The sequence below is a fragment of the Hoplias malabaricus genome, chromosome 3 (assembly GCF_029633855.1).
Source record: "Hoplias malabaricus isolate fHopMal1 chromosome 3, fHopMal1.hap1, whole genome shotgun sequence".
Taxonomy (NCBI): Eukaryota; Metazoa; Chordata; class Actinopteri; order Characiformes; family Erythrinidae; genus Hoplias; species Hoplias malabaricus.
In genome coordinates this window covers 67,570,222-67,582,024 of record NC_089802.1, presented here as the reverse complement: position 1 = coordinate 67,582,024, position 11,803 = coordinate 67,570,222, and the positions used below count along the sequence as shown (strand labels likewise).

The window sequence follows — 11,803 nt, the reverse complement described above, 5'->3', positions numbered from 1 at the left end:
GACGTTCTCTTAAGGTTGAAAATGAAAGTTGAAAAGACGTCCAAACACAGACATTGAAAATACGACTATTAGACGTATTTTGGACGTCCACTGACGTTATCGATTGGCCACCACTTAACTAACTTATTAAGATGGAATTTGGACGTCCATTGACGTTTAAAATATGCCCTTGACGGACAGACTACTTTTAGACCTATTTTGAACGTCCAGGGACGTTCCTTGTTTACTGGGATGTTCTTTATAGAACCCTTTTGTTTACTAAAATAGCCTTGTAGAACCATAATCTTTAAAGTATGTACATTTACAGACGATTGTCCATTTGTTGCTCTGCATACTTTGTCAGTCGTTTCACCCTGTTTTCTAATGATGGTCAGAAGCCCCACATGTCCAGGGGAGGTATTAATTTGGGCGGTGAGTCATTCTCAGCAGTGACGCTAACTTGGTTGTGGGCGAGTGGATCAGAAACAGCAGTGCTTCTGGAGTTTTTAAATAAACCAAGGTCACCGCTGGACTGCAACAGTCCACTAACCAAAAACATCGACCTGCTTTTTGGAAGTGCTGTGGTCGTCCTGACAACTGAAAGAGTGAAAGGAGGCTTACCGCGTATGTAGAGACACACAGGGGCTACAGTCCAATTACATAGTGTATTTACCTGGGAGATTTGGTTATAAATATCAAAAGAACAATGCGTGTAAAGTTAAGGAGGTAATTTTAATGTTATGTCGTTATGCAGTGTTCTAAATTAAAAAAAAAACCCATACGATTCTCTTATGATATTACACCAAGGACACATCGGGACTTCCAGGCAAGTTACACACTGTAAAAATGCTACAATCTTGGGTTTTGTGGAATTTTGTGGAACCCTGTGCATTAAACTGCCGATAGACTGCGTGTTTTTGAAATCACAGTCACAGCATAGCACACAGGCTACTGCTGAAAACCAACACTGATCCGACAAGAAAGCCAACAAAATTCTGAATAGAATAAAAATGCTTCTGTAAATTTAAAAATATTTTAAATTGAATGAAAATACTATAATAATAATCATAATAATAATAACAACTATGTGATTGTCGCGTGGAGTTTAATGTGAACTGGCCTTCACCCTCCCGAGTGCTATGTATTTCCACAGAGTATTAAATCAGAGTGGCGCGAATCCATATCAGAGAAGGTCTGCACTAAGCTGATAACACCGCTGCGATTAACCCCCGCTCCCAAGGGGGAATGAAGCCGCAGGCCCTTTCCAGTCCCGAGAAACAAAAATGAGACCCACTGGGGAAAACGATAAGATTATGTTGAGCAATTCTTAAATTTACTTATGCGTATAAAAAAAATGCATACATTTATTTTCAAAAAGCCGAACATAGTGAACTTGGAGACATCTCTATATGAAAGTTTCTAACCAGTGAAACAAATTAACATAGGTCTTAGAATGTTTTTGTCATTTTTTCAGAACCCGGAAGAACATCATCTTTTTTTAAAAAACTTTATTACAGGCTAAAGGTGAGACGGGCCGGATATCCACATCGAAGTATGTTATTTCTGCTACTCTTATTGTGTAGACAGCACTTTCTCTTGTTGTGTTTAGCGAAAAAGTAACAGGCACACCAAAAAAAACAAACAAAAAAACAACAACTTTCAATTAAATGCTCAGCGTAAATGCTCAATGCTTTAATAAAAATAAATAAATAAATAAATACTTCACCTCTAAACACAAATTCGTTCAATTAATTCTTTAGGGTATTCTAATCTAATTTGTTTACTAAACGCAAGACTTTTAAAACATTTTTTGATCCTCCAAATGTAATTTTTCGTCGTTCTATTTTTTGTCTTTTTTATGCGTAGTCTAAAAGTTTTCCCCAAAAATGTTAAAAAATATTTATAATAGTAATTATACCCCTTGTAATTATGTATGTACATGAATGTGCTTGCGTGAAATTAAAATAGGTTAAATGTTTATATAAATAAACGCAAAGAAGTGCTCAAATGTTTGGTTACTTGAATAAAACATTTTTTCCGCCGATATTCGTGTCTCCGACAAAGCCTTAGCCCAGGTTACCTTACTATATTTAATGAAGAAAAATAATCGAACTGTAGTCCAATGCTAGATTTAGTCCGTTAACACGAAACCAGCCATAATGCATGGCCAGAATGAGAGATATCTTTTCTTTGTGGCATCGTTGTTCTCCATGGATAAAAGCTGTCTTTGGGATGAAATATTATGACCGCAATTGAAGGATTTAATTTAGAGGCCGCTGTAATTTGTTTGAGTCAGCGTTTCTTCCTGGTTCACAACATTGTGTATTGGAGGCTGATGAGCAACTTTCGTGTCTACAACGCAGAAAACATGTCAGCTTTGTGCATATTTATTCCAAAATCCAAAAGGGTTTTTTTTTTCGTTGCAGCGAAACAGGCTCCGCAAACATTTGAGATGACGGCCTTTGGAGAACATCTCTGTCCGATTCCGAAACTGCTTAAGATCCCAAGTTCAGTTTTTAGATGCTGGCGAAGTGTTGAATCCTGCTGTTGGCTTTGAGTGAGGTGCACAAAGTTCAGATCTTGTCCCACAAAACATTATGTAAATCTAAAAAAAAAAGACCCAAACAAAATGAAAAAATAAATAAATAAATAAAACAAATCCTTAGCTCCCAAACGAGTTTTTAATCGGTGTCTTCTTGTATGTGTTTAGAGTTGAGAATGGCACAAACGGATTCTGTTTATATATAGGTAAAGTTATGCAAGCCTTCAAGACCCAGGCTGTCATTGGCTATTGCAATAAAGTACATTGTGTATGATCAGAAGGGGAGGAGGTTGGGACACAGCAAGCACCTCCCTCAGAAATGCACCAAATCCCTTTTTCCTTTTTTTCCCTATTGCGGGGTGGCGGCGCGCGCTGGAGACGCAGACACTAGCTTTGCGCGGCCGCGTCTTCGTATTGGCAAGCTGATGAAGACACGTGCCTCCTCCTCACCGCCCGAAGGCTCTGGCGTACTGCATTAGCTTTAGTAACAACCACGAAAAACGACTGTGGAGACAGTGGCGCGGCGAAACTACAACAGAAAAGTGCGTTGATATATCGTTTTTACGCACGGGCTGCCCTGGAGAGGGTGGATTCCACCGGCTAAACGTGCCAGCGCTCACAGACAACAAAAAAAGAGACGCGCGCAAGCACGATGCAGTCAGCAGGTACCGACCTCTGAAGGTGACATGATCCACTGGATATTCGACAGCATTGCGCGCTCTCTCAAGGAAAACGGAAGATAACGAGAACAATCATTTGGCACGTTTTATTTTAATGCGCAGACAAAGACCATTTGCCCTTAACTAAGGCTATTATACTTAGAATATACTCATTGAGTTGCGTGGGAAACTGCTCTAACAGAACAACCATGGCCACGTTAATTCGAAGCAAGATTTCTAACAAGCTGTCCAACGCTGCTACGACGGTTACCAACAAATCGCAGGCGAAGGTGAGTGGGATGTTCGCCAGAATGGGCTTCCAGGCCGCCACTGACGAGGAGGCGTTGGGCTTCGCATCTTGCGACGATTTGGACTATGACCACAGACAGGGCTTGCAGATGGACATTCTTAAAAATGAGGAAATGGCGGGAGAAGGCGGAGGGGACTTGGTGGGAGATGGCACTATGGAAGGAGACAGTCACTACCAGAGAGATGGCACCGGTCCGCCGCCATCCTCGTCGAAAGACAGTGGCATGTGTAACGAACTTGCCTCTCAAGATAAGCCAAAAATCACTGCTTGGGAAGCAGGCTGGAACGTCACCAATGCCATCCAGGTAAGACGAATCAAAACAATAAAGTGGTATGTTGCTTAGGAGAAAAGAAAAGGTCGAGTAAAGTTTGGACCTGTAAAAGTGCCTAAATAGTTGTAGTTGTAGACCTAAGGAAAAAAATGCCCCGAGGGGAAATATAAATATTTAATTGTGAACATTCTTGTAGACACTGAGACAATGCGTGTCAACGAATGCTCTGAACGCTGTCAGGGGAGTTTCCTGGGGCACAGATCAATCTCCATTAAACAGTTTCTCTAATTCTAAGCATCTCTTTTTCCAAAGGGAGTATATAAAAATATGTTTTTATGTTTTGTGTTTTTCGACGATACATCTCTGTCGTCGAAAAAGTCAAATTTGTTCTCTTATGGGTGTATATATATATATATATATATATATATATATATATATATATATATATATATATATATATACTCCAATTAAGATACACACGTTTGATATGCACAGGGACACATTTTTAACCATGCGTAACGAACCCCCTGAAAGAAGTCGCCATCCGTTACGTCACCCTCTGTAGTGTGGCTCACAGCTAAACGGAATGCCCAGTGATTTTTCCCTCAGTGACATGGCAGCCTAGTTACATACTTTTCTCACACTCGTAACAAACGAAAGAGCCTTAAAAGCTACCTCACAATCAAGCCATTTGCGTAACCAACGCTAAAAGGCTAATCGCTTAATATAACGATATAATTATGATGTGCTCATTATAATGATGTCGTCATAATAGGCTCAATATAATGCTATGCGTATCAAGTGTTACATATATTTGCATGTATTTTACCGTCGCTTTACACTGGACCACTTGTGTTTTCACAGGGAATGTTCGTGTTGGGATTGCCATATGCCATTCTCCACGGCGGATATCTCGGACTTTTTCTCATCATTTTTGCTGCAGTGGTGTGCTGCTACACGGGCAAAATTCTCATCGCTTGCCTCTACGAAGAAAATGAAGACGGACAGCTTGTGCGTGTGAGAGACTCGTATGTTGACATTGCCAACGCTTGCTGCGCGCCCAGATTTACCGCCCTCGGAGGTCACGTCGTGAATGTTGCCCAGATCATCGAGCTTGTGATGACCTGCATTTTATACGTCGTAGTGAGTGGTAACTTAATGTACAACAGCTTCCCAAACCTTCCCGTTTCCCAGAGGTCCTGGGCCATTATTGCCACCGCCGTCCTATTGCCTTGCGCCTTCTTAAAAAACCTAAAGGCCGTGTCCAAGTTTAGCTTGCTCTGCACCCTCGCTCACTTCGTCATAAACATCTTGGTGATTGCCTACTGCCTCTCCAGGGCACGAGACTGGGCCTGGGACAAAGTCAAATTCTACATTGACGTGAAGAAGTTCCCCATTTCCATTGGTATCATTGTGTTCAGCTACACCTCGCAGATATTCCTGCCGTCTCTGGAGGGGAACATGCAGAAACCCAGCGAGTTCCACTGCATGATGAACTGGACTCACATTGCTGCTTGCATCCTCAAAGGTCTCTTCGCTCTGGTCGCATATCTGACGTGGGCAGACGAAACGAAGGAGGTCATCACAGACAACTTGCCTCCCGGGATCAGAGCTGTTGTCAACCTTTTCCTTGTGTCCAAAGCGCTGCTCTCATACCCGCTGCCGTTTTTCGCGGCTGTGGAATTGCTAGAGAAGTCGTTTTTCCAGGACGGGGGACGTGCGTTTTTCCCAGATTGTTACGGGGGGGACGGGCGCCTCAAGTCGTGGGGTCTGTCGCTGCGCTGTGGCCTTGTTGTCTTCACAATGTTAATGGCCATCTACGTGCCACATTTCGCGCTCCTCATGGGCTTGACGGGAAGCCTGACGGGCGCGGGCTTGTGCTTTCTCCTGCCAAGCCTCTTCCACCTCAAGCTGCTTTGGAGGAGGCTGCTATGGCACCAAGTGTTTTTCGACGTCGCTATATTTGTTATCGGGGGTATATGCAGTATTTCCGGGTTCATTCATTCTACAGAAGGCCTCATTGAAGCGTTCAAATATAACATACAAGATTAGCTCAGAGAAATGTCAGCGGTCGTACGAAGATATGTTACAACGTACCCCACACTTACACAAGCGAACTTACCCGAACCTACCCGCCGCATTTTCTCACTGATGTTCAAGCGACAAAAAAGCACACACACATTGCTTGTGGGAACCAACTTGATGTTAGACCAATAAACATATACACCTACAAGCCAATAAATGAATTTATACATAGTAGATATGCTGACATTCAAAACAAATGCCTTGGATTAAGAAAGCGCGTTTATAAAGCTAGAGATATACCAGAAAAAAAGACATTTCCGTTTCTTTGAATAAGAAAACGTTTACAGGAAAGATATCTAAAGGAAGGCAGTTGTGGACTCCTAGTTTTGCTTAGTTATAAATCAGAAAGCAATCTGATTCATATCATAAAGTGTCACATTTTGATTTAAAGGTTGGATGCATGGGGTCTAATAAGTAATTTCATATGTTTATGTTTCTGACCCATAAGCTGAGCATCTTAATTGTTGAAAATTCGCTGGAGAAAACTGAAAACGATATGAAATATTAATAATTGGTATTTTACTATGTCTAATTTAAATACGGTTAAAGATGAAATCTATTAGAATGTAGAAAAATATTCTATGAAGGTTTAGACCACACTGGACGGCAAACAGGTAAATACAGGTCTACTTTAGCTATGCATTCTGAATGTATGACGTTCATGCAGCATTAAATATATTTTTGAGAGTTCAAAAGGAGGGGTTTTGTTCATGAACAGCTGTTACAGACAACAGAAATTCCTCTCGGCAGCCCAAACATTCTAATAAATCGGGACTTAATATACACAACGTGCATTCTTCGCAACTTAAAATGAACAAATAAAAGATGTAAGAACAATATTAAATACTGGTGAACAGAAATTAGGCTACAGATATCAGAAATATAATGATAGACATCAGATGAAGTTTGGCTTTTGCCTCCACAGTCTGGAAACCGTCGCCTTAGACTAATATACATGTCCTATTCAAAGAACCTTTTAAATGTTATTTGAAAGATCTTAAAGTGTACGAACATATTCTAAAGACTTGCATAAGACATATTTCATTTTGTGCAATCTAAAGGGTGCTGTGGAAATGTTATAAAACCGTGTATGTAGTGTTATTGTGGTTCACAAGATGGAATGTATATCACAAAGTCGTTGTCATATATTGTGAAAATAAATATATTGAGAAAAAAAATAAAGAAATACGTGAACTTATATTGTAAAAATGTGCTTGACTTCATGTGAGTGAAAACAGAAACGAAAAAGATGTATTTTCCTCGAAAACAGAATAAAATCTCAAGAAGAGTATCACACTCTCAGATCTTTCTTTAAATTATTTATTTTTGTGTAATTATTGTGTGGATCGTACTGTACAGATTTAAGACAGAAATAATGATCTGCTACATCATTCGGACGGTTTTTTAAATTATTTTTAAATAACATCCTGATCATATTTATGTAGATCCAATTACAACTGATTCAAAATCGATATTATGGTGACCTTGTAATTAATTTATTACAGCTCAGTAGTTAGCTAAGATAAGAAAACCTATCTATCGAAAAATGCTTAGATTATCCTGCTGTTATAAATGAAAACATTTAAATATATGACAAATAATTTGCAGCGGAAACATGAAGCTCACGTAAACAAAGTGAAAAAAAAAAAAAAAGATATTTGCTCTGGGCTCGAACTCCAGCAAAACCTGTGCCACACCTGAAATGTGATCATCTGGAGGGACAGACTTTATGAAGGCAACAAGCAACAAAATACGCAGTTACCTTTTTTAAACTTTCAAAACATTTTGGGTCATTCATGTTTCCCCAACTCCAGTTCCCTTTCCAGAGCACTCACAATTCAGGCGTCAACACGCAGTGAAATTCCGAGAGAATATTAAAGTATACGAACACACACTAATGTTACTTTTACAATAAGAAACAATATAATGTAGAAAATATGGCAAATATCGAAGGTGAATTTGTTTAGAAATATATATATTTTTTGCTTCTTGCCAAATGATTCCGTGAAGGATCCGGACCCACACTGAACCTGATCAGGATGAAACGGCTAATGAATGAATGAATTGATGAATAAACTGGGCTTCATTGTTTTCACACTGTATATGCAATTTACTTCTACAAAGATCAATTTACTACAAAACGTAGCATCCGACAAGTAAGTGACAAAGTATGAAAACCGTTAAGGGTGGAAAAATACAGATATTCAAATACGTCATTAGCATATATTTTCGTGTTTCTACTTTATGACACGAAGCACACACTCCAAGGACTCTGGGAAGTTGAGTACAAAATTAGAAGCCATTTTAGAAGTGTAAGGGGAAAAAATATTGGGAAATTTAGGATCAAGGCTAAAGCGCCATCTAACGGCCGAAATATGACACACCTCCAGATACGTGCAAAAGTATGGACGCCAAATAATATACAAACGAGTTGTGCCCCGTCCATGAATCTTGACCAACTCTAAATTCCCATATTGACCACTGAGTTTATCACAGGCCTTTATGACAGCCTCAGAGACCGACCCTAGTGGTAACGGTCCATACAGGGACAAGTTATTAATAATTATAACTGGTTCACCCTCTCACCATTTTCATGCTTTTAAAATACATATTGTTTATACATAGAATCAACTGAATCTTAAATCCTAAATATTTTCAGACACGCGTGACATACATTTTTCATGTTTAAAACATTTTTTCTAATATTTAAAATAAAACCTTTTATATTCTGGCAGAATTTTTTATATTCTGTCTGTGAGGACGTTTGTGTGTTCTCCCTGTTTCTGCGTGGGTTTCCTCTGGGTGCTCCATTTTCCTCTCACAATCCAAAAACATATACTGGTAGGTACTAGTGATGGGATTTTCGGCTCTTTTTGGGGAGCCGGCTCTTTCGGCTCCTAAATGGCTCTTTGTTTTACCACTTATTTCCACTGGTACAGAACAATATTACCTACATTTTACATGACTATATGGACAAAATATTATTGTTCAATATTAAAAATAATAAATAGTGTTAAAATGGCCAATGGTTTGTTAAAATGGTTTTTATGGCTGTCTTGTAATAACTCACTGATTGCACTCACACATTCAATTGAATAAATAACTGGACTTTTATTTAAACGCCTAAAAAAATCACTTATAAACTCTGAAATACAGCCAATGGAACCAAAAAGGTAGGTATTACAAAAGAGCTTATTAAATTAAACAATCATCCATTTCTGGGAAATAAAATAAACAAATAGACTGCAAAGTGCACAACAGCAGCATTCAACGGTAGTGATTAAAGGAACCACAACTGTCAACAAACATTTAACTGATTTAACATTTTCTTCAACTATTTTTCGGAAGGCAGATGGGCATTCAGGAAAACCAAGTGTCTCAGCTCGGAGGGTTGAAGGGTTGGAGCTTGCTTGTTGTTCTCTGATTGGTTGAATGACAAGCCTTAGAAAAAATGACTCGGTCTTAGACGGGAACCGGCTCTCATCGTTCACTTACAAGAGCCGGCTCTTTGAACCGGTTCGGTCGCGACCGACCCATCACTAGTAGGTACTGGCTGCGTGTTGCCCATAGCTGTGAGTGTATGAGTAACTGTTTTAATGTATTATGACCTGGGAGCACGTGTGCAAAAGCATTACTCAAAATGGTTCTGGAGGCACCCAAGGCAGAAGGAACGTTATTGGTTACCAGCCAACAGGTGGGGATGAATGTGATTGGTCTGCTAGAAATTAATCTGGAAGAATAAATGTGCAATATAACGTTTTTGTTACTTTAGATTTCTCAGTATTTCATATTTCAGCATGCTTTATTGAATGGAGGATAATGTAACTTGCTGCCTAAGTGGAAGCTGCACAATGTTTTAATGCTTTGCTGTGTCTGAGGCAGATTCTGTAGAAGTACTTTCCTGTAAGTTCTTACTGCTGTTTCTGAAGGAACTACAGAATGTCATACAATAATACTCTGCTTCCTCTGAGGCAGGTACTAAAAGTTTAATAGTACATGACTACTGCATCTGAAGAAGCCAGACACTATTGTATGGCATTCCATTCTGCAGGTTCTTCTGAGGCAGCAATCATAAACACACATAAAAAAGTGTGTATTTCTTTAGAATCTGCTTCAAAGGCAGCCAAATTTTATTTTATAACATTCAGCTGCTTTCTCTGATGTAGCAGTTATAACACAAGTATACAGGAAAATACTCCTTCAGAAACTGCCTTAGAGGCAGCAGAGCATTAAAACATTATACAGCTTCATCTGACATTAACCTCCAAACAAGCAAAACAAAATACTGAGATATTTGCAGCGTTTCCAACAAATTATTAAAAATAGCTAATTATACAAAAAGAAAACAAAGTTATACTGCATATATATTCTTCCAAAGTTATTTCTAACAGTCAGAGCAGGCAACCACGAGTGTCTAGGTAGAGTTTTACTGGTTTATGGCACAAAATTTCAAAATCTCCACCCAACTGCTTTTAACTAATCACATGTATCCACACCTGTTGCTAGTAATTACATTCCTTCTGCCTCAAAGGCAGCACTGCCTCCAGAACCATTTTGAAACTGCAATGGACCGGCTCCCTGTCCAGGATGTGTTCTTGGCTTGTGCCCAGTGATTTCAGCTAGGTTTACAACCCACTGTGACCCTGAACAGATTGAAGCAGTTACAGAAAATTGATGAATGGATAATATCTTTATTTTGTGAATTATAATTCATATGATTTACTAAACTAATAAGACACGTGAATGGCACAAGAGTTCAGGTTTCTTCCACAGAGCTCTGGTATCTTGGAGTCTTGGGATCTTGGTGGTTCAAACCACACCTCAGGTGACCCTCTGTGAGGGGTTTGGTGTCTGCATGGGTTTCTACTGACAGTCCAAAAGGAATGTGGGTAGATATATTGGTTGTCCATAGGTTTGAGAAGAAGTGTGCGATGTCCTGCAATGAACCTTGTGCCCAATTATTCTGTGTATTGATTTTAGGCCTTACAAACAGATTTTTAAATCTTTAAATGATATTATGTACTGTAGAGGAAGAAGTCATTGTTATTCTAAGTTGAGAAACATTATTCTTGAATTGTTGCACTATTAGGCGGCATGGTGGTGCAGCAGGTAGTGTTGCAGTCACACAGCTCCAGGGACCTGGAGGGTGTGGGTTCAAGTCCTGCTCCGGGTGACTGTGAGGAGTATGGTGTGCTCTCCCCGTGTCTGCGTGGGTTTCCTCTGGGTGCTCCAGTTTCCTCCCACAGTCCAAAAACTTGGTTACTCAAAAGTGTCCATAGGTGTGTGCCGCCCTGTGAAGCACTGGCTTCTGAGTAGGCTCCGGACCCACCGCAACTGTAAACTGGATAAGCGGTTACAGACAATGAACGAATGAATATATTTTTTCAAAAAAATCATTTTTTAGTTTCAACATTTAAAATATTGTCTTATTTCATTTTTATTTACATTTTGCACAGTGTCCTAAGTTGTCTGGAAATGGGGTTGTACAATTTTGGGAATGACAATGCAAAAAATCTTAATAAAAACACAAACAGCAACCATTTAAAAAGAGATGTATTAGGATGGCCCCCTCCAGGGTGTATTCCCGCCTTGCGCCCAATGATTCCAGGTAGGCTCTGGACACACCGCGACCCTGAATTGGATAAGCGGTTACAGAGAATGAATGAATGAATGTATTAGGATGCTAGGCTACAACAAACTCCACAAACCAGTCCTTCCACAGAAACCAAGCACAACACAAAATACAACAGCAATAATTAACAACATGAAACAACACACCAAAGAGGATTTATGAAAAATCTGAATCAAAATCTGAATGGTCTCAATTCTTACCATCATCAGGGTGTTCCAATAAACTGTGAATTATATGCAAAATGTGTATTAAATTGAATAAACATGTTCCTCAAAAATGACATATGAACAATCTTTTTATTGTCAAATTTTATTTCAGACAAAAT

At 39.4% G+C, this 11,803-nt stretch overlaps 1 protein-coding gene across 1 annotated transcript; it reads left to right on the top strand.

Annotated features, from left to right (window-relative positions):
* The first annotated feature begins 2,855 nt into the window (after positions 1 to 2,855).
* Positions 2,856 to 7,112, top strand: slc32a1 (solute carrier family 32 member 1). The gene is made up of 2 exons (XM_066665800.1): positions 2,856 to 3,794; positions 4,626 to 7,112. The coding sequence occupies exons 1-2, from the start codon at positions 3,390 to 3,392 to the stop codon at positions 5,811 to 5,813; spliced, it is 1,593 nt and encodes a 530-aa protein (XP_066521897.1). The 5' UTR covers positions 2,856 to 3,389; the 3' UTR covers positions 5,814 to 7,112.
* The last annotated feature ends 4,691 nt before the right edge of the window (positions 7,113 to 11,803 follow it).